The following is a 23,791-nucleotide window of genomic DNA, read 5'->3' as shown; positions in this document are numbered from 1 at the left end:
AATACGTTTCTTTAGGAAGAACATGGGTTTTTAGGAGAAAGTTTCTAATAATGTGTCTATATAAATAAGAGTAGTCTTTCCTTCTCAAATACCCCCAGGAGAGGGAATTTATGATAGCCACATTTATTTTGGTCAGATAAGGGAAGCTCTCCAGAGGCTTTTTTTTCTGCCTTCGTTCAATCTCTAGCGTCTTCAGTTTAAAATAATCTTTATGACAACTCTGGGGTCCAAGTGGGTCCCCACACCCTAAAAAGCCCTAACTTCAGATAGTTATCTCCTTGTTCCTCAGGTACACTATGTCAGCTTTCAGACCTTAAATCTAAATTTTTGGTTCAAAAAATATTGATTATATTGCAGTGATATTATAAAGGAAAAAGAGATAAAAGAAAAGGAATTAAACTTAACGTGAAACTTACATTCTCTTTCCCATTGGTTGTCTTAAATTTTGAACTTTTTTTCCAGGAGAAAAAAAATTCCTTGAAGTTGATATTATTCCTAATTTTTAAGTGACTAAACTAGAATCGAGAAAAGTGAGAGTTTGATCAGAGCAACTTAATTTGTCTGAATTCCAAAGCCTTAATTTAAATCTCACTTGCAGAGGTAGAGTTTTAACTCCCTTCTCCTCATTTTACTTGCATTATTTCTTCCTGGTGACAACCAAAGAGAGAAGTACAGACTAAATGGAGGGGTTGTATTGGACCAGTGGCACTTCTTTGTAAGCAAGCATTTGTCATCTCTTATACTGATTTTCTCTGGCTGGTTCCTAATTAAATTTTGTTTTAGTCTGTTACTTTTCTTTTGTGTCTTTCTACTTAGCTACTACCTAACCAGCCTGCCTTCGTTTTCTCCTTTAAACCAGTTGTATCTGTTCTCTGGGAGCTCTTGCTCTCAGATGTTAAGTTCAGCATTTAATTAATGTATTTCATTATAGAGTGTAAATAAGTTTTTTTTCTTCACAGTTGGGATTGCAAATTTAAAGAGAATGGGGGAGATACAGTTTATCCTCACTCTCTTCCTGTAATTTCTTCGTCTTTTCACTTCTAGCAGAGTCAAAACAAAGACTAGAAGTTGAAAAGGGGAATCAAATGCAGAAAATAAGCCGTTAAACATTTTCTCTCCTCTTAGAAGCATACACATATTATTTAACTTATGGCCAGAAGTTCAGAGATTCCCTGAATGTATTTCATGACAAGTTTGAAGCTTTCTGAAGTACTCAATGGAGAAAACTTTCTGTATAACATTTCTGTTTTCTCCCAGTGTATGAGTTGTGATACGATTTTTAGGAGAGGGATATAAATAACTTAAATGAATAAAGAAATTAAACTCTCCCCCCAAAATAAAATCTAAGAAAATGGTATACAGGATGGGTATACAGTAGAAATTGATAGAGCTAAAAGTATGAATTGATTGGACAGGAAAGTGAGGAATCTTAGCTACATAAATGAAATGGAAGTTTAAAGGAAAAGTAAATTTGAGGAAAGTGTTGAAGTATGTTCTGAACAGACAGATGGTTAGGAGGAATTGTAAATATTAAGTAAAGACTATAAATATGAAAATCTGAGTAAACACAGTGAAGCACAAATTAAAAAAATTAGTAGGAATTGACTTAGCTCTCTAGTATTTTTTAAGGTCGAAGAGACCTTAATTGCTACTTGTAGTAACTTAGGAAAGAGTATTCTTCTTTACTATAAAAAGTAATGTGATAGGGACGCCTGGGTGGCTCAGTTGGTTAAGCCGCTGCCTTCGGCTTGAGTCATGATCCTGGGGTCCTGGGATCAAGTTCCAAATCGGGCTCCTTGCTCGGCAGGGAGCCTGCTTCTCTCACTGCCTCTGCCTGCCTCTGTGCCTGCTTGTGTATACTCTCTCTCTCTGGCAAATAAATAAAATCTTTAAAAAAAAAAAAAAAAAGTAATGTGATAAAAATATGTTTTTAAAAAAAAAAGTAATGTGATAAAAATATGATTTTTTTTTTTTACAGAAGGATTTTAAATTTCTGAAATGTAGAATTTTTTTTTAAGATTTTATTTATTTATTTGACAGAGGTCACAAGTAGGCAGAGAGGCAGGCAGAGAGAGAGAGAGAGGAGGAAGCAGGCTCCCTGCTGAGCAGAGAGCCCGATGTGGGACTCGATCCCAGGATACTGGGATCATGACCTGAGCTGAAGGCAGAGGTTTTAACCCACTGAGCGTCCCAGGTGTCCCCTGAAATGTAGAATTTTTAAGTCACTAAGGCTTTCCTTAATTCAACTGGCAAATTCACTGCAAACCACTAATAATGCTACATGAAATATAATGAACATTTTATTAAGGGCATCACAGAGCTGTTAAGGCAGTAAGGAAGCACAGACATCACTTTTGTATCAGAGCTGTGATATAATGGCTTATAAGAGCCAAATTGTCGAATTTTCCGGAATTTTGTGAAGTAGTTGTTAAATAGTCATTATTAAAATTGTGGGGGCGCCTGGGTAGCTCAGTGGGTTAAGCCTCTGCCTTAGATCAGGTCATGATCTCAGGGTCCTGGGATTGAGCCTCACATTGGGATCTCTGCTCAACAGAGAGCCTGCTTCCTCCTCTCTCTCTGCCTGTCTCTATGCCTACTTGAGATCTCTCTCTCTCTCCCTGTCGAATAAATAAACAAAATCTTAAAAAAAAAAATTGTGGGGCATCTGGCAGGCTCAGTCAGAAGAGCCCGTGACTTGATCTTGGGGTTATAAGTTCAAGTCCCACATTGGGTGCAGCGATTACTTAAAAAATCTTTAAAATAAATGAATAAGTAAATGTACAAATACATTTAAGAGATTAAAATATTAAAAACTAAAGCAGTAAATATTGAAAACTTATCATTTCCTAATAATTTTCTGGTATAACCACTAAAATAATGGATTGATACAGCAGTGGGACACATGGAAAATTAAAAATAAGATAGTAGACTTCAAGTTAATCGCCCAGAAGTCTGCCATCCCCATTATTAGGGAAAAAAAGCTGGATAGCAAAACCAAGATTTATTTAAAAGATCTTTAACAAAACTAGATGAAAAAATATCCCATGAATCCCAAAATAAAGCAAGTATAAACAAGTTATCAATAGCTATGAGACCCTATAATACCAGCATCTGTACAAGGAAAAGCAGCATAAAAAGCCCAAAAGCCAATCAGTACTCACTAGAAAATGCAGTGCCCAATTTGAGAACAGCACCTATAACTGTAAGGGTTTTTGCACAATCTACATTTTAAGTGTAGGGGATCTACAGTAAGGTATAAGGGAGATGCGCCTTCTGACCCATTTAAACAGTGATAGCTCCGTTTTCAGTTTGAAGCCCCACACCAAGAGAAAACTGAGAATAAAATCCAACTTGAGCAGGAGAGGGATAGTAGGGCCAAAGGAAATAGAAGGTACGGACAAGTAGGGGGAAAGTACAGCAACAGGAAGCCTTGCAGTGTATGAGATAATCATATCTTTGAACATTTGTCAGAAACAACAAAAGAGGGAGCTCCAGAGCTGTGAAGATAGAAAAACTAGCCTAACCCAAATAGTCTTATCTAAAAGTTCAAGAAAACTGGGAAGCCTGGGTGGCTCAATCAGTTAAGCATATGCCTTCAGCTCAGGTCATGATCTCAGGGTCTTGGGATCATGCCCCATGTTGGGCTCCCTGCTCAGTGGGGAGTCCGCTTTTCCTCTCTCCTACCCCTCCATTTGTGGATGTGCTGGCTGGCTTGCTCTCTCTTTCTCAAATAAAGTATTTAAAAATAAAAATAAAAGTTCAGGAAAACTAGTTCAATATAAAAATGAATAACAGAGGGGCGCCTGGGTGGCTCAGTGGGTTAAAGCCTCTGCCTTCTGCTCAGGCCATGATCCCAGGGTCCTGGGATGGAGCCCCACATCAGGCTCTCTGCTCAGCAAGGAACCCGCTTCCCTCCCTCTCTGCCTGCTTCTCTGCCTACTTGTGATCTCTGTCTGTCAAATAAATAAATAAAATCTTTTAAAAAAATGAATAACAGAAAAGGATCAGTACTGAACCCAATGGAAAACTGTTTGAAAAAATGAAAATAAGGATCAGAATAACATCTCCATAATGAAAGTATACCAGAAAAACGTGTCCATGAAATAAATGAAAAGTATAACCTTAATATTTCAAAACAAGTTAAAAAATAATTATGGGGCGCCTGGGTGGCTCAGTGGGTTAAGCCGCTGCCTTCAGCTCAGGTCATGATCTCAGGGTCCTGGGATTGAGTCCCGCATCAGGCTCTCTCTACTCGGCAGAGAGCGTGCTTCCCTCTCTCTCTCTCTCTCTGCCCGCCTCTCTGTCTACTTGTGATCTCTGTCAAATAAACAAATAAAATCAAAAAAATAAAATAAAATAATTATGGAGTATATGAAAGAACAGCATAAGTGAGTTGATAAAACATAAAATTTTTACATGTAAAGAAAAAATGTATTTTTTTTAAGATTTTTTATTTATTTATTTGACAGAGATTACAAGTAGATAGAGAGGCAGAGATAGAGGAGGAAGCAGGCTTCCTGCTGAGCAGAGAGCCTGATGTGGGCCTCAATCCCAGGACCCTGAGATCATGACCCTAGCCAAAAGCAGAGGCTTTAACCCACTGAGCCACCCAGGTGCCCAGAAAAAATGTATTTTAAAAAATTAAGTTTAACAGGGGCACCTGTCAGGATTTCTGAATTGAAAGAATATTCAACATACATGTGGGAGTTTCACAGGGGAAAAAAAAACAATGCATATAAAATGTATAAAGAAGAAAAAACTCTCTAAAATTGAAAAAAAAAAAAAAAACTACATATCAAAACATTCTGTTTACCTAAGGTGATAACTAGCACAGGGAAATACTCTCATGAAATTAGTGGGATTAAAAGAAAAATACATACACATACCCTACCCTCCAACCCCCCAGAAGCCCCTTAGCCTCCCTGCTTTTCCTTCTCCTCCCAGCTCCATTCCCCTGGGATCAATCCCCTCCCAGGACCAGTCCGTCCTGTTCCATCTGTTCAGGATGACATTGAAACTGAAAACAAATTGAGAAACCAAAAGTTGTATGGCAGTTTTTACTTTCTACCACTCATTTTTAACTTCACAAATAAATGATAACAAAAAAATCTCAAAAAAGTAAAAAATCCAGTGGAATTCCAGCCCCACCCCCACCCCCAAAAATACCATTTAGAGGAAAGAAAATGAGGTAGTCATTAGAACTTCATTCAGCAGTGGCTCATAGGAAACAGTAGAGTCAACATACTCAAAGAATCAAAGAAAGAAACTGAATCAAATAGACTTTCACATATAAAAGCTGCAATCAAATGTATAAACAACAGACTGATATTTAGGTCACTCTGAGACGAAAGAACAAACTTCAGACACCCAAAATGATGGGAGGGGTGCTGCCCTAAGGACTGGTGCTAGCAGTCCTTAATTTAGTTGTAAGGAGGAGAGTATATAATTGGAAAAGATTGTATGCTCTGACAATTTGGATAAAGTACAATTATCAGAAAATGGGGAAAATTTGAAGATCCTATAAAAATAGCATAAGTTTTCTAAATGGTTTAAAGTTTTTAACTGGATATAAACAGATATTTCAGTTAGGCTCTGTGGAGATTGCTCATAGTGAACAAAAGATTACCGTTAGAACAGAAGAATAAACAATATAAATTGTATAATTATATGTTTATCTTTGAGAGTATATAAAATTTATTTTAATATATTTTATTAGGTATGAATATTTTATGAAATATTAAATATTAATGTTTGGGATAATTTGGTATCTTTATAAATACACATGTGTTATAAATACATTTATAAATATAAATTTATATGTAGCTCCTCATTTTAGGAATTTAGTATGTATTTTTAATTTTAAGGCTTGTTCTTTTATGTTTGTGTGTGTCTAAACAAAGAGACTGCACAACAAGAGTGTATTCTAGTTACTTTTGTTTCGTAGCTACTCCAGAGCTTAGTGGATTAAAACAATAAGCATGTTATGGATTCTGTAAATTAGGAATTCAGTCACGATTTTGTCTGGATAGTCAAATAGTGTCCATACACTGAGGTCACTTAATGGGATTCAGCTGGTGGGTGAGGGTCCAGAATGGCTTTACTCCCCTTGTCCTGTGCCTTGGTGATACTAGCTGAAAGTCTGGGCTCAGAACATCGTCATGGGACCTCTGCAGCATGGTGCTTTGTGGGTTATCAGACTTCTTATATGGTATCTGACTTCCCCTCAGAACAAGCATCCCTAAAGAAACAGGCAACAGTTTCATGGCATAATCATTTCTACCATGTTCATTTGCATGGGAGTCACAAGGCCAGCCAAGATTCAAGGAGAGGGTGACTATTCTCCACCCTCTTGATGGAAGAACATCAAGGTCACATAGTATAAGAACATGTGGGATGCAAGCATGTACCTTGGGAAAATACACTCTGACACAACTACTCATATAGCAGGTTTGCGTATATATAAATCATAAAATAGTATGAATAGAACTGAGATCAAACAACTTCAGTTATATCAAAAGTTACTTTAAATGTTCAAAGAAAACAATTTTCAGATTTGCCTATAAAGCAGAATCTCTTTACAGTATCTTTTTGTAACAAAGAAATGAAGGTTAAACGCAAAAGAACTATATAGTCATTAAAAGAATGAGAGATGTCTATATATATGCTACTCTGCAGTGTCCTTACTCTTACTGCTAGTAAGACTGTTAATGTACTTGTTAAGTAAAATAAGCATGTTCGGAGAAATGTGTAGGTTACTGTTTAAGAAACGAGCAATATGATTGTGTGTGTGTGTGTGAATATATAATGTATATAATATATACATTATATATTACATACACACACATTATATATTACATATATTAAAATAATAGAATAAGTATTTGTGACTATATTTATACATACATATATATGTATGTATATATGTATGTATCTCCTTCTGTTACTAAAACTGGAAAAATAAACTTTTTTTTATTTCAATTTTTAATTTTTTTTTTTTTTAGAAGAGGGAATTTTTGGCAGGTGGAGGGCCAGAGGGAGAGGGAGAGAGAAAATCTTAAGCAGACTCCTCACTCAGCATAGTGCCCAGTACAGGGCTCCATCTGACAACCCTGAGATCATGACCCAAGCCAAAATCAAGAGTTGGATGCCCAACCAACTGAGCCACCCAGGTGCCCCTGGAAGAATAAACCTTTCTTAAAATGTTTTTATATATAGTGACCAGGAGAGAGTAGGGTAGGAGAGAGGGCTGGAAGCTAAACTTTATCTTTAATATCCTTGTTTTACAGATACAACCTTGGAACTATTTTACTTACCTATTAAAAACAGTGAAAATTTTAAAGATCAACCCCTAAAAATTAAAGGTGAAATTAAATAAGAAAGAATGGACCTAAATGTATATCCAGTTGGCAACATTACCACCTAGGGAGGAACTATTCAGAGCCACTTTAAAACAACTATTAAACTGTATCTTTCTCTCTGTGTCTCCATAGACCGTGCTCTAAGTAAGATAAAAAAGAAGTAGGGAAAGTAATTAGCTGTTTTCAATAATGATGCCATGGTCTTTGTTGTTGGTGTTGTTATTTTAAAGCCGTTGTGAATAATATTGGATAAAATGTAACTCACCATGCAGTACTCTGTTATTCCCAGTGTCTTGAGAACTAGAATTCCTCTTATACAAGAAAACACATACAGATGTAAGATAGAATAGATTAATTAAAAATCTAACAGTCCTAATTTTTAATTAGAAGAACCAGTATAGGGGTGCCTGACTGGCTCAGTCAGAGGAGCATGCCACTCTTGATCCAGGAGTCATGAGTTCAAGCCCCATGTTGGGTGTAGAAATTACTTAAATAAATAAAACTTTTAAAAAAGAAGAACCAGTGTAAACTCAAACTTCATTTTGTATTTTTATCCCTATCTCCATCCGTCAGTCTTCTGTATCTCAGCTGTGTCTACACAAATATGGTTTGCCATGAGTTGTTAATTGTTGAATTGTAATGGATACATTATACTGTCTATTAACATTTATATTTAAAATTTTCTATTTTTAAAGAAAAATAACATTTTATTACATATTAATGTGAGCTTTTAAATGTTTTTGAGTTTTTTGATAAATTGTTGTTTCAGTTAATCTTAGTACCTGAGAAACAAATTTGATGACTTCCGTGGGAGGAAGACTACCTCCACAGTATTCATGCTTACTCTTAACTCTTGTCGTCTTAAACTATACAAACTCCCAAGCACGGTATTTGCTCTTGCTATAAGACTGGTTTTATAAGAAAATCTGATATCTAATCTAATTTCTTTAAAATAATTTATTATAAATAAGAAGGTATAAGAGTGTGTAAGTGTATAATTGCAATATATTTGAAAAAGTGCCTAAGGTTTTAATAGATTAGGTAGTTTTTATGATATAGCCTAAAATAGTTCATCTTCATAATCATACTTGTTTTTATATAAAAACGATCTTAGAATGTTTATCCAAATTGCTTTGTGTCTTATTTTGGCATTTTAAAAATTTATAAATTTATAAAATGTATTAAAGTAAATTTGATTTATTAATTTTTAAGACATATTTTTGCTGTCTATTGATTGTACACAAGTTCTGTATTTAATCACATAAAAGTAATGATTTCCTCAAGGGGAAAAAGGCAGTAAACGAAGAATCTATTACAAATCATATTAGGTATGTTCTTTTTAGGTATAAAAATCAGAATAAATTATGAGTTTTAATTTTTAAAATTTACAGTTAAATTAGATAGTAATATGAGATTCATACTGGTATTTTGATGCATGAAAGTTGTCTTACTTGATTAAATGTGATATGAACTTTAAAATAGCATATGAGAAAGTTCTCATTCAGCCAGTTCTAACTTATGGTACATTTAGAAGAAAAAAAAATTTTTTTTAAGTTTGCATTTTGGCCAAAATCTTACACAGGTTACTCTTTTAAGGTTCTAACCACATTTAATCAAATATAAGACCACTAACATATTTAACACTTTATTTTCAAATACTTTATTTTTTAGAATGTAAAGTATAAATTTATTTTTTTTCCCATCAGAATACAGTCGTTTTGAAGCCAAAATACATGACTTACGGGAGCAGATGATGAATAGTAGCATTAGTTCAGGATCAGGTTCTCTTCGAACTAGCCAGAAGCGATCCCTCTATGTCAGGTAAATTTTTTTTACTTCTAATTATGGCAATCCTTATTTATGCATGCAGATTCCTTCACATTTTTTACTATGACTTAGTTTTACTATAGAAAAATACATTGCAGGGGCTCCTGACCAGCTTAGTCAGTGGAGCATGCATCTCTTGATCTCGGAGTTGTGAGTTTGAGTCCCGTATTGGGTGTACAGATTATTTAAAAATAAAATTTTTTTAAAAGAAAGAAAAATATATTGCATATCAAGAAACATAATTTTATGATTGATTTCCTGAGTGTATCTTTTGTTATCATAATTGTATTAATGAAAGTTATACAACCCCTTGAATAATGATGAGTGACTATACTGTATCTTGGTATATCATAACATCCAACACTTACTTTCACTTATATTCTTCATAATAAAATGTTCTGAGTAACATTGAGTTACTGTAGCAATTTCCATAATAGCAAAGAGAGCATATGGAAATAATAGCTTAAAATGTGAATAACCTCAGTAAAGGACACAGATTCAGGAAACTTCTACATGCATTTTTTGAATATTTGGGAGAAGTCAACCTTATTTTTCTATAACTAATTAATGCGATAGCTTAAATCTAATAATAGTAAATAGATACCATTAGTATATAAACTGTTCTTACCGATAGATGACCTATTTGTATTCTGTATGCACCTTTTTTTTTAGCAGAGCTTTTACTCAGTACTTTTATACTATTATTTTAACTGTAGTAGATGGCTGCAGGTGATCTCTACAATTTTTCATTATTTTTTCATTCCTTCTGATACTATTGAGGAACATTTCCTAGTGTGTTGTATTTATTCTTCTGATGAGAGATGATATATGTTCTGTAAAATAGGCAAGTATCCCATACATGTTTACATATGTGTATAAAAACATTTATACAAACAAACGTGTACTCTGTATTTGTTTACATATATTATTTATTCTCTCAAATAATTTTATTCTGTGATAAAAGAATAAAAGGAAATTTTTCTCACTTTCTTTACTTTTTCTTTTCCTACCCCTACCATTCCTTCTGCCCTACCTTTTAGTGTTTCAGATTTTTCTTTCCCTCCACCAATTCCTGCTATATTTATTAAATATGTATATATTATATATATATTTAAAAAAACATATTCTTTTCCAGAGTCCTTAAAATATTTTATGTAGTACTGATATCCACAGAAAAAGGAATAACATTTCTGTTTATACTCTCCTTCTTTCGTTTTTTTTTTTTTAAGATATTTATTTATTTGACAGAGAGCACAAGTAAACAGAGCGGGAGGCAGAGGAGAGAAGCAGGCTCTCCACTGATCAGGGACCCCCATGCAGGGCTCTATTCCAGGGCCCTTGGGATCATGACCTGAACCAAAGGCAACTGCTTAACTGACTGAGCCACCCAGGCACCCATCTTCTTTAATTTTCTTCTTCTTTTTCTAATTTTAGTATAATTATGTGTTGCCTTATTTAATAAGTGATTAGATAGAAAAAACTTAAAAAGACACAAAAATCAAAACATTAGGTTATAATTATTTTGGGTACATTTAATGAATCCTCTTTCCTTTTTATTTTTTAAAAAAGGAATAAATATTTTTACAAGTTATATGTTACCAAAAAATTTAATGAAAAATAACTGTCACCTCCAGACAATCTCCAATTACATTATCTAGAAATAAACATCTCCATTTTCTTAACAAACTCCCTTGCCTTTCTCTCTGTATTTCTAAATAATATGCATATACTGCTGTTTTCCAGTTTACCAACTTTGGACATTATGGACTTACTGCTATGGAGATAACAACTGTCTCTTTCATATCAAACCATTCTGCCTCTTCCTCTATTAATCATAGTGCCATCACTGCTAATAAAATTAAAAGCATTTAGAGTCATGTGACTATGTAGTATCTGTCATTACTTACTGAAATAGTATATTATGACCATGCTTCCTTTCTTCAACCTTCATTTCTTGTGGGCATAATAATTGTGTCATTTTTGTTTGCTTAATTGTGCATTTATTATTAAATATCTTTATCTTACAATTCTCTAGAGTTTTTCACATGATGAAACATGATTGCACGTATGATCTTACCACTTCAGATTTTTTCCATCTTGTGTGTGAGAGATAGAGAGAGAATAGAAGCATATGTGAGCCAGAGGGGCAGGCAGGAGGAGGCAGAGGGAGAGAGAAAAATCTTAAGCAGGCTATTAGCCAGTGTGGAGCCCAACATGGGGCTTGATCTCATGACCCTGAGATCACAGCCTGAGCTGAAATCAAAAGTGGGATGCTGAACCAACTGAGCCACTTGGGCACCTCGATTTTTTCCATCTTTCCGCTCCAGTCTGGATTGTTCCTCTATAGACTTGCTGTATAGGTCTGACATAGGACTTGCTTTGCCACTGTCCTATTCCTTTTAGATCTCTGCTATGTCACCGTTGGTTTTTGAGATGCCACCTTTTCTTTCTCAACTTAACTTTTATTTTACCAAAGCACATTCTTCAATAAATATTAAGGAAGGGGTGTGTGGGGGATACTTTTTACTCTTAGCATGTCTGAAATTGACTTTATTTTGCCGCCTTCTTCATAGAGAATTTGGGGTGTAGGGGAGGGTATAATAGCCTATTTTATTTTCTGAGAGCCCCTTCTTATTTAATCTTATTTTGTCATCCTTTATTTCATAGACATAATACCTTCCCATGCTTCTCTAATATTCTCCTTCTCAGATTCTCTGCTTTCTCTGTATTTCTCTTTTCTAGTTTACTTGTTTTCTTATTTTTTATATAAGAGGTGATCTTTTTTAAGATTTTATTTACTTGACAGAGAGACACAGAGAGACAGGGAACACAAGCAGCTGGAGTGGGAGAGGGGGATGCAGGATTCCTGCCAGGATCCAGTCCCAGGACCTGGGGTCATGACCAGAGCTGAAGGCAGATGCTTAAGGGCTGAGCCACCCAAGTACCCCTCTCTGAAGTGATCTTTAAATATTTAGTGATCCTAGCCCAGATGGGCTCCCTTGCTCAGTGGGGAGCCTGCTTCTCCCTCTGCTTGTGTTCTCTCTCTATCAAATAAATAAATAAAATTTTTAAATATATATATTTAGTGAAGCTAGTGCATTTAACTAGAAAATAATTATCTTTGTTCATTGCCCTCTCCCACCCCAGGTCATTTTTTTCTTTGGGGTCATTAAATATCTCTAGAAAAGAATCCTTAATCCCTTGCCCAATATAAGACAGGTTGCTAGTACTTGAGTTTTCAGTATGCATCTGCATTCAAGGGTTCAGCGGCATATACCTTCACACTAGGTCTCAGAGCCTATGAAAAGGAATATTAGACGTCTTAAAACTAGCCACAGCATTTTGCTTGCAGATTCCTTTTTAATCTATTTTTAGGGGCACCTGGGTGGCTCAGTGGGTTAAGCCTCTGCCTTCAGTTCAAGCGATGATCTCCAGATCCTGGGATCAAGCCCCAAATCAGGCTTCCTGCTCAGCAAGGAGTCTGCTTCTTCGTCTCTCTTTCCCTTCTGCCCCTCCCCACGTTTTCTCTATCTCTGTTTCAAATAAATAAAATCTTTTAAAAAAAAAAAATCTGTTTTTAGTTTAGCACTTTTCCTCTCCCCACTTAGCACTTTCCTCTCCCCACCAAGTTCCAAAGTACAGAGCTTCTCAAGTTCTGTTTCTTTGGAAACTAAACCTCTTATCTTCTATGGGTTTAGGAACAGGAGAAGGAATCTGAGGGTCTGAGTGCTATATGAAGTGTTTCTACCAGTTCTTCCGTTTTCTCTGCTGTAACTTATCTCTGGATCTCATCTACCTGGATTCTATACACTTCTACTTCCTGAGCATATCTAGAGTCTTGCTGAATAAATTATTTCAATATCCCTTTCTTCAGACACCCCAACTAAGCTTCCTCTAATCTGCAGCAATGAATGGGTCTACCCTAAGATCCAGCAATACCATCAGGGAAATTCAAATCAAAACCACATTGAGGTAACACCTTATGCCAGTTAGAATGACAAAAATTAACATGGCAAGAAACAACAAATGTTGGAGAGGATGTGGAGAAAGGGGAACCCTCTTACACTGTTGGTGGGAATGCAAATTGGTGCAGCCACTTTGGAAAACTGTGTGGAGGTTCCTCAAAAAATTAAAAATAGAGCTACCCTGTAACCTGGAATTGCACCACTGGGTATTTACCCCAAAGAAGAATGTCATGAAGAAGTAATGAAAAGAAGGGCCATATGCACCCCAGTGTTACAGCAGCAATGTCCACAATAGCTGACCTGTGGAAGGAGACAAGATACCCTTCAACAGATGAATGGATAAAGAAGATGTAGTCCATATATATAACGGAATATTATTCAGCCATCAGAAATGATGAATACCCAGCTTTTGCATCAATATGAATGGGACTGGAGGAGATTATGCTAAGTGGAATAAATCAAGCAGAGAAAGTCAGTTACCACATGGTTTCACTTACTTGTGGAACATAAGGAATAGCATGGAGGACATTAGGAGAAAGAAGGGAAAAATGAAGGGGGGAAATTGGAAGAGGAGACAAACCATGAGAGACTATGGACTCTGAGAAGCTGAGGGTTTTAGAGGGGAGGAGGGAATGGATGGGTTGGCCCAATGATGGGTATTAAGAAGGGCATGTATTGCATGGAGTGCTGGGTGTTACATGTAAACAATGAATCTTGGAACACTACGTCAAAAACTAATGAGATATGGTGACTAACATAACATAATAAAAAATTTTAAAAAGAAGAAAAATTAGGTATCCTACCTTATTTCTCTCAATACTGAATGAGAAATTTTTTAAAATGCTTTTAATATAATCCAGTGGCAAGCCATATTGAATTCTAAAATGAAGATAAACCTAGAGAGTTGCCCTAAGTTTATAAACAAAGAATAAATATTAAAAGGTACTCTTCTCTTTATTTTGGTTATACACACTGGGTCAAACAAAATCCCTGACAGATATGAGTTACTAGTTATACACTATAAGACTGGATTAACAGAGTGATTATTTTGTCAGTTAATTATTCCTTCCATTCACTCACAAAACTAGAGTCAATAAAATTTTCAGTCAATAACAATGATGAAAACTAACTACAGAGGACTTTAACTCCCACCAAATATTTTAGAAAAAATAAACTGTATTAATATAGTAATTGTAAAATGTTAAATCTTTTAAAATTTGATAAAAAGAAAAATTGTGTTCTATTACTTGATTATTGTACAATACTTAAGTTCTTATCCAAAGGAGTTCTCTTAAGGGAAGAATCCTAGCAATTACATTTACAATATAATATAATTTATATATATACAATTATAATATAATTTATATATAATACAATATAATTTATTCAATTTGACAACTGGAAATTAGGATACAAATAAATAACTTACTGTAAGTCAGTTTTACTATTTCTTTTTTGTCTTTTGTCTGTTATAGTGCAAATTCTTGAGCTTGGCATCATTTTGCCTAGTATGGTATATTGTTTAATTATTTGAAATATATATACTTTCAGAATCCCATGTTAACTTAATATTGGTAATATGATAACAAATAATCTTGGTGGGGGGCACACCTGGGTGGCTCAGTCAGTTGAGCATCTGATGTTTGGATTTGGCTCAGGTCATTATCTCAGAGGCTGTGAGATGGAGACCCTCATTGGGCTCCTCTCTCAGCAAGGAGTCTGCTTGAAGATTCTCTCCCTCTGCCCCTCCCCTACTCACACGCTCTCTCACTCTAAAATATAAATAAATCTTTAAAACAAACAAAAACACCAAATAAACATGTACTTTTTTCTTCTTCATCTAGAGCCCTTTTTGATTATGACAAGACTAAAGACAGTGGCCTTCCCAGTCAGGGATTGAACTTCAAATTTGGAGATATCCTCCATGTTATTAATGCTTCTGATGATGAATGGTGGCAAGCCAGGCAGGTCACACCAGATGGGGAGAGTGACGAAGTTGGGGTAATTCCCAGTAAACGCAGGTAAGTGTAAGTCCATTACAGTCTTACTACTTGAACGTAGGGCAACATAGACAAATAATTGTTGGTTTTTTAAATTATTTCACTGAGGGTGATTTTTTTTTTGCTTGGTTTTTCATATTGTGTTTCAGTCATTTAATTTTGTTCACCTTATGTTATAACCAATGACATAATTAAAGAATATGATGCCCCCAAAGAGAAATCTCTCTAAAGCTCCCATTTAGTTGCTCAAAACAAAATAAATACATTTAAATAACTTTACTATGTATCTTTACCATTGGAGGGAGAAAGATTTAAAAGCTTCTGTACTTTATCCAGACAGGTGGTAATGAAACTTACTCAGTTTTCAGGATTTTTGATTTTGTGAATTGCCTCCTTTAGACTTGAAAATTGAAAGTGTAAATTAAAATTTTTAGAAGTATCTGGTATTTGCTTCACATCTCTTTCCTTGCTTAATTTAGAAGTATTGGTACATTCCCTGATCTTTCCTCTTTCTTTTAACCATTTGTTATAAGTGATACATACTTACTATCTACTGGCAAAAATGATTAAGTGGAGTAGTCTTTGAACAGGATGATCCCAGCATAAAGAACCCTTTGTAGGGCTATGAAATGCTGCTGAGTGTTCCTGTTTTTGTGGGAAAGGTATTAAAATGTCAGTTTGTATGTCTCCCCAAATAACTTATTTTTGAGGTCTGATTTGTGCAAATCTTTGCCTGAAAGTCTTTTTAGGTTTTAAAATAGCCTGTAAAAATCATTAGTGAGACATTAATGTTTATTCTAGCTGGCTAATTCACATCAGGTCAAGCTTATGATGTAATACTTATTTTAAGAGTCGATAATTGATAAGTGTGCCAAATCATATACCTATTTATAGGCCTCTCTATATATTTATATTACTGTTTATAGAAGTTGAAGAGTAGGAGTATTAAGGTATAATCAAGATTTGTAGTTGTGGTTTGGGGATTGATGACCATTCTTGGCTAGATCCATATTCTTAACAAGATCCAATCATTTGGCTAGATCATATATTTGGTAGCAACTCCTCTTTTTTAGCAATGCAGCCCTCAGCATAACTTTTTTCCTAGAATAGAACATAGTCTGCTTTAAATTCAGAAATGCTTCCTCTGTCTCTGTGCCTCATTGAGTCAGTAGAAACCTCACATCTTAAATACCAAAGACAGAGTTCCTAAAAATTGTCTTATCCTTTGGCACCTCCTATCGTGCATGGGCTTTATGTGTGTCTGCAACAAATAAGAAATACACTGACTTTGGTAGAAAGTGATTCTTCTCTTTAGCATAAAAATTCTATAAAGTTGGGTTTTTAAGTCAGAAGTGCTGCAGGAGACTTAAGACCCCTCTAAATTTCCAAATTCACAAATAACATTATAGAATATAATTTACCTTCCGTAAACCACATATGGAACCACAACTGATTATGCCATTTTATTTTGAATGTATTCAAAATTTGAATTTTCTTAAGGAAAACTATCTCTTAAACCTTTTTACTTCTAATAATAGCCCAAGGAATTGTAGTTAATACAGTTTTCAGCTTTTATTCAGGAACAGTATTTACAAATAAACAACAATTTAAGTCACTCAGCTACTTAGTGAACAAGGTAAGTATGAGAAAACAAAGCCATTTTAAGTTGTAAACTTTTGCTCACTAAATGTTAGTTTTGCAGTCCCCTCAGTAAGTGCCTAGGCAAAATTACAGATTAGTTAATCATGCCATGTACTCTCTAGTCATGTCATGGATTGTTCTAGAATAATAACAAGTGTTAAGTCCATGACTGCTACGGTTCTTCTGTACTCACAGTAAAACTGTATCACTGGATAAGGAAGAAAATGCATTTATTTACAAATGATTTTGGTAGGTTTTCCTGCTATATACTAACATAATTACTATGTTGAAATTAAGGATAAAAAGTTTAATTGACATGAAATTTTATAAGGTTCGTGTTGGTATTGCAATCTACATGAAACATTTGTTTTGATCTAATTTTATTGGCTTGCTTATTTTGAATAGTTAACACTTTAACAAGTTTCAGAATTCAGATCTAAAGCTATACAGGCTTCCTCTTAAACTGTACTCCTGGCACCCTTTTCAGTTTTAGAGGGATAACTAATATTACCAAGTCTTGTATATCCTTCCACAGGTATTTTAAAGCTCTTTAAGATTTTTTGTATACCATAATTGGTTACTTTATGTATTTACACAAATGTGTCACTGGAGATAAATTTAATTTTTGTATTTCCCATTTTTTAATAAAAATTTCAGAGCTACAGCAAAATACACAAGGAAGAATAGTACAAGGAACACCCACATATCCTTCACCTACTTTCTCCAGTTGTTAACATTTTGCCCTATTTGCTTTCTCTCTCTCTCTCATGCTTGATTTTTTTTAGGATATATGCATGCCCCATGCTAAGTTAATATTGAAACAAAAACACCAAAAAACAAAATCCAGAAAATTGCTAAACTCAGAAGTGGTTCCTAATAATAATTTCAGTATAATTACAGAATATGAATTAATCTGTAAGTACACATGTACTGTATTTTGGTAGTTCACAAGTGCTTTTGTTTTGTAATGAGCCCTGTATTTCACTTCCAGACATTATTTTTAACTTGGGGATACAAACCTAAACAGTTTCTGAAGGTTTTAGAATATAAAAATGCCCCATGCTAAAGTATCATTTCTGATGATTTCTAGTTAGACCCTTAGATATTTTGGTATACTTTAAAAATAACATTCTGTACTTTGACAGAGTTGAGAAGAAAGAACGAGCCCGGTTAAAAACAGTGAAATTTAATTCTAAAACAAGAGGAGATAAAGGGGTGAGTATATGAAATGTCCTTTCCTAGATATTAATAATTGAGACTAATAGGCTTTTTCATAATTCTTGCCAGAGCTACACTATTAAAATTAGAAGGATTTAGCCATAAGAGTTAACTATCAACAGCTCTTGCCATGATGCTTTGTAATAGTAGGTAGATGCTGAAGTAAGTAATTTATTAAAGCACTCATTTTACAGACCTTTCCAGATTATTGAAACTGTCATTTGGTATATTCTTAACAACATATTTTGGTAAGGTTATTTTTACAAGTGAAATAAATGTAGCCTTCCTTCAGATGTCCAGTTAGAAATTTGTATTAATCATGATAGCTAATGTAATCATCTTCTGAGACGATATGCCCCAGAATATTATTAACTAGGTCATAATGTAAGTTTTCATTTCCCCCTTCACAATTTGTTAAGAGAATCCATGCTTTAAATATTTGAATCAATATGAATTTTTATTTTGAGGGAATAAAGAAAGGGACAGTAGAGGATGAGTTTATGGACAGTCAAGAAATACTTCTGAATTCTTTCGTATATAATTTCAAATGTGTTTTTGTTTTCATTTTTAAGTTCTGCTTGAATCTAATGGATGCCAGTACATGAAAGAAATACTGCAGGCTTTGTCCTGTATGATGTGTGTAATCACTACCATGGAATATTGTAGTAATAAGCCTGAAGAAATAAGCTGAACACATATGTTGTCTTGAAATACTATTCATAGGAATGTTTTAGGTTTGTTTTTTTTTAATCTAAAGCAAAAGTTTTATACATCTTTTGATCATATTTCAAATGAATATGTCAAGTTAACTCAGCAAATTAATTAACCTTATCATCTGTACTTCTGATAGCACTAAGCACTCAAACATAAAGGCATAAAATTAAAGATAAGCAATATCCTGAAAGAAATTAAATCTGAGTAAATTGTATAATGCATTCAGTTATCTTAGAAATGATAATTTCCTTTAAAATTGCAGCTTTCTGAAAATAAATTACATAGTATGATCTGAAGCAATATTTAAAATAGAAATTTGGGTGAGGGAAAAAGCCCAAGTAAATGCTCAGGATTTGAAATCTATACAATGCTTTTTGTGCTCGTTTTATATATGTCTTTAAAAATAACTTAGTAAAATACACTGTCAAAGTATTGAAAAAGAGGTTGCATGTTGTAACTTTTCTTCCATACTGTAAGAAGTTAACTGAATTAACGACATATTTAAATCTTAGTCTTGTTTGTTGACTGTAACCAACCTTATACACAGTCACTGTGTCCTAACACAGCACCAGAAGGATGCATGATACTGAGTGGGGTAAAAATACGCTTGCCATTGATGCAGAACTGCATTTCTTTCTGTACTACAATTTCCCATTCTGAGTTCATCTTTTCCTTTCCTTACATGGTGGTTTATGGACTTATTTCCACTGCAGACTTACAGCATTTCTCATTAACATGTTTAACATCCATTTAGCTATTTTGACATACCACATAGAGAAATTCTATGCTTAAATCATGATTTTGTGATATTTTATCAGTTCTTTTATTTATTATACTCTCTTGCAATATAGCATTAATAACAGTAAATAATTAAATAGAGTATTTTGTATTGAAAATGTAGACAATCCAGAGGTAGTATGTTTCTTCAGTTTTGTGTTGTCCCTGCACATATTTGTCTTCTTTGCTTTGTGCTATTTTCACTTTTAATAAATTCTTCATCCAGAGGACATTAAATGTAATACAATTAATTCTTTCTTAACTAACAAGCATTTCTTTCTGTCCTATATTATGATATCTTTATGATATCTCATTTTGGCTAACTGCAAAGATACCAAAAATCAAAACATTTTAAACTTCATGTTTCTTTTGGTTGTTTGCTGTGAAACTGACTCTGACCACTATATATGCAGTAGGAGGGAAAAATACCTTTTATTAGATACCATAAAAATTGTTACTTTATAAATTCATTGATGATTTTTATGAACAAGAAGATTTAATCCTTCCCTAAATTAGATTATCATAAATTTTTCTGTATTGAAACTTTAGTTTTCTTCTGTTTCTCTATTCAAAAATTTGGATTCCAACAAAGATTTTTATTTAAATAATGCTACTTGACAGTTGTAAGTCCAAATTTCTGGACAGTATTTTTTCTTATCAACTTAATTTTTAACTTCTGCTTAGCGTTATCATAGCCTCCAAATTTTAGGATTGAAATCAGGACAATCTGTTGGACTAATGAGCTCTATGAATTTATTAATCCTGAATTATTAATATGAAAAGGAAAAAATAAAAGTTTAATCTTGTTTTTATGTTAAGATTCCTGCCAAAACAAATCCTTTCAAGTAATAGAATTGGAGCAAAAATTACTTTATTCTCCCTCAGCACCTAATTGCCAGACATCATATGCTTAAAAATACAGGCATGCCAAAACATACTTCCTGATGTGAATATACTTCAAAATAATGATAGCATTTTATGACATTGGATTAAACTCAAGAAAAGTCAGAACAAGATTTTTTTATCCTTTATATTGTTCCTGCTTCAAAAAGTAATAATTCCTAAGTGTTATTGCTAGGTCAGGCCATTTCCTTCAAGACATAATGTTTGTGACAGAAATTACAAAAGAAGTTATTCCTCTTTAATAGCATCACCTTTCTTAATGTGGCCTGGTTTTAAATCTGTGAAGGCACAAATGGGACATTGAAGAAGGGAGAAAATCTCTCTAACGTCTGTGTAGTAGGGGACATCAGATCAGCTGTGCAGCTCCTCCACAGCAGTACTGTATGACTATTAGGATCTTCATTGCCTTTTGGCTTTTATAGGCACCTGAGTTATTATTTCCTATTCAAGATATGGTGCCAATGAATTTAATCTGGTTCCAGTTTATTTATATATACTTTTTAAAATAGATGAATATACTAGAGCTTAAAGACAAATCAGTTAGGATGGCATTCATGTTGGCCAGGAGAGCTCTGACTCTTCTTTCTCAGTGGGATAGCTTCGATGAAACTTTTGCTGGATTATGTATGCTTGATGGACCCCTCTTAGTTTTCTTCTCATTTTCTGATTCATACCATAACTATTTATCTTTTTTCTCTTCCAAAAAATAAAATTGGTTCATTGTTTTTAAATATTCAGAACTAGCAACTTTTTCATTTGTTTTGGTTTTCTTTTTTAATAGTGGCTTTTTGTTAGTTCATTGGAGCCACCAAAAAGGGGAGGAAGGGAATATGCTCAAGTCGGAGGAAAATGGAAGATTATTACCTACTGCAAAAAATACTCGAATAAGCCTAGAATAATGACTTAAAATAGCTTTTGCTATAGAGCACTTCATACCTGGGAATCTTCTAGAAAAATATGAACTGATAAGAACAGAAATTAGCAGGTTTGTACTATAGTGGTAGCTAATTTGAGTTACTCTTCAAGTGGCGCTTACTCCTTATTTCTAGGGGTTTTTTTTTTGTTTTTTTTTAATCAAGTAGCACTTTCTCCTTAGTTCTAGGTATTACTGAATTGCACTGTAAATTTTAAAATATTTTAAGTTGAGAAATGTTAGGAGTTTATACAAAGTCAGAAATTCACTTTGTGATTAATAAATTCATATACAAACTGCACACAGTGGTCACAAGAGTCAGCTTCCACAGAGCTGCTAGGCTGGGCCTTTGTACACACAGATAGTAGACATCCCTTTGTTTTGCCCCTCCTTCTCTTCTTCAGCAGTCATTCAATGACAAGCGTAAAAAGAACCTCTTTTCCCGAAAATTCCCCTTCTACAAGAACAAGGACCAGAGTGAACAGGAAACAAGTGATGCTGACCGTAAGTATGTGGATCCAGTGGTCAACTGAAAATAAATGTAGAGGGACCTACTGCCCTGCAGTTGGTTGTTACCATGGAGACAGTTTCAAGAGCTGCAACAGGTTACTAATTGTCTTAAACAGGGGCAACTTAACAGACATAAATTAATTTGCATACCAATCTTAACTTTTTCTGACACCTTAGGAATTCTTAATTTAAAGCTAACAGTATTTTTAAGCTATGTGTTTAAAATAAAGTTACACGTTGGAAGGGTTCTTAGAAGAAACACTTAAAATACTCTCAAATAATACTTGAGAGGAATATTATGGATACCTGAGAAGCTACTTAATGATTATACTATATGTAATTAATTGGCCTTTAAGCATTGACAATCTTTGATCATAGATCCTCTGGAATTCTATTCTATCTTGTATCTTCACTATATGTAGACAGTGAATTTTACTTTTAAGATAACAAGAAATAATCTCAAATTTTGCTTCTCTACCCTAAATCAGCTTTTAAGCTAAAACTTTGATTTCTTTAGTACATTACATTCAGCTGCTAGCTTATTTCAAACTTTCAGAAATCTACAAAAACACTCTAGAATATGTGCACCTGTAATGGTCTTGGAACTGTCTCTTATTGTAGCACCAATTTTATGCATTACTGACAACTATTTTCTTTGATTATCTTTTTATTGCTTGCTCTCTGGGAACTACTCTCTACAGGAGATCCCTGACGACATGGGATCAAAAGGCCTGAGTAAGTGATCAAAATACTCCCAAGTTATTTTTTAACCTCCATCTACAGACCTACCTTTTTCAGATACATTTTGAGATTCATGGTAGTGCCTTTCTGGCATGAGGAGGTATATGATTTAGATTGCTTTTAGACTTTTCATGTTAATAATGTGCTTGGGATTTTTATTTCTATAATACATATCTTTTGTTTTTCTGATGCTCCATTTTTCACATGTCATTTGAAAAAATTGCTCATAATTACATTTTCCTTTTTGTAATCTTTATGGCAGTTACTTTTGCTAGGTATTTTTTTTTTTAGGTAAAAGACTTTTTTTAAGCTTTTTAAAATAATACTACCTACCTTCATTACTAGAATGTAGAAAATAATCTTGCAGTTTTCTGTCCGCCAGGCTATTTTGTTAAAACAAGTTAAAATCACTTCGATTGTATGTTAGAAAAGCATTGCTATGATGTGAAACTGTAGAATATAATGAGTCTTAAGTTAATAGAGAATTGTGGACCTCAAGTTCAAGTAGCGGTTGATATATGGGGATGGAAATTGTAGCTCTCTTTTTCCAAGGAGGTTGTAAATTATTAAAAGAATTAGGAGAAATACTATCCTTTATTTTTCCTTTAACCAAGATGTTGTCAGTGGTTTTGAGTTGTTCTTACTTAATTTTCTAACTAGTACTTAGTTTTCATATAAACTTGGTACAGTCTGGTATATAGGAGTCATTCAGTAAATGTTAGAGTGAATGGATGAAACAAGTCATTTTTTTAGCAAACAAAAGTTCAAATTTATATGTTCTCAAATTAATTATATATGAAAGTTTATCAAATATTACTAAGTTATTTTAGGTGACAGTGACTCATAGAAGTAATCTCTTAAGCTAAAGTTTTTTCCTGGATGGTTATTTCTATTTGGATTACTAAGCATTTTGAAAACTTACTTTTTGTAATTCATTGGTCATTAAGGATATAGCCAGTACGGGGGCACTTGGGTTGGTTCAGTCATTTAAGCAACCAGCTGTTGATCTCAGCGTGTTCTTGATCTCAGGGTCGTAAGTTCAGGCCCCATATTGGGCTCCACACCCAGCATGTTTAAAAAAAAAAAAAAAAAGAGTAGGGTCACCTGGGTGGCTCAGTTGTTAAGCATCTGCCTTTGGCTCAGGTCATGATCCTAAGTCTCAGATCAAGCGAGCCCCACATCAGGTTCCCTGCTCCGTGGAACGCCTGCTTCTCCCTCTCCCAC

The 23,791-nt window shown here is 34.1% G+C and overlaps 1 protein-coding gene across 17 annotated transcripts in view; it reads left to right on the top strand.

Moving 5' to 3' along the window:
• DLG1 (discs large MAGUK scaffold protein 1) overlaps positions 1-23,791 on the top strand; it is a 256,769-nt gene that overhangs the window by 202,665 nt on the left and 30,313 nt on the right. For 8 of the 17 annotated variants that reach the window (XM_059163079.1, XM_059163076.1, XM_059163073.1 and 5 more), the window contains 4 exons: positions 9,065-9,179; positions 14,995-15,171; positions 17,937-18,006; positions 22,528-22,561. In XM_059163079.1, the coding sequence (XP_059019062.1) occupies positions 9,065-9,179; positions 14,995-15,171; positions 17,937-18,006; positions 22,528-22,561 (396 nt within the window). Of the gene's footprint in view, positions 1-9,064; positions 9,180-14,994; positions 15,172-17,936; positions 18,007-21,720; positions 21,821-22,527; positions 22,562-23,791 lie in introns of all 17 variants that reach the window. The other 9 variants (XM_059163069.1, XM_059163075.1, XM_059163071.1 and 6 more) reach the window with 2 other exon arrangements.

This window comes from Mustela lutreola, chromosome 2 (genome assembly GCF_030435805.1).
Source record: "Mustela lutreola isolate mMusLut2 chromosome 2, mMusLut2.pri, whole genome shotgun sequence".
NCBI classification, from domain to species: Eukaryota; Metazoa; Chordata; class Mammalia; order Carnivora; family Mustelidae; genus Mustela; species Mustela lutreola.
The sequence above is the reverse complement of the archived record's forward strand: the minus strand, read 5'-3'. Positions and strand labels throughout refer to the sequence as shown.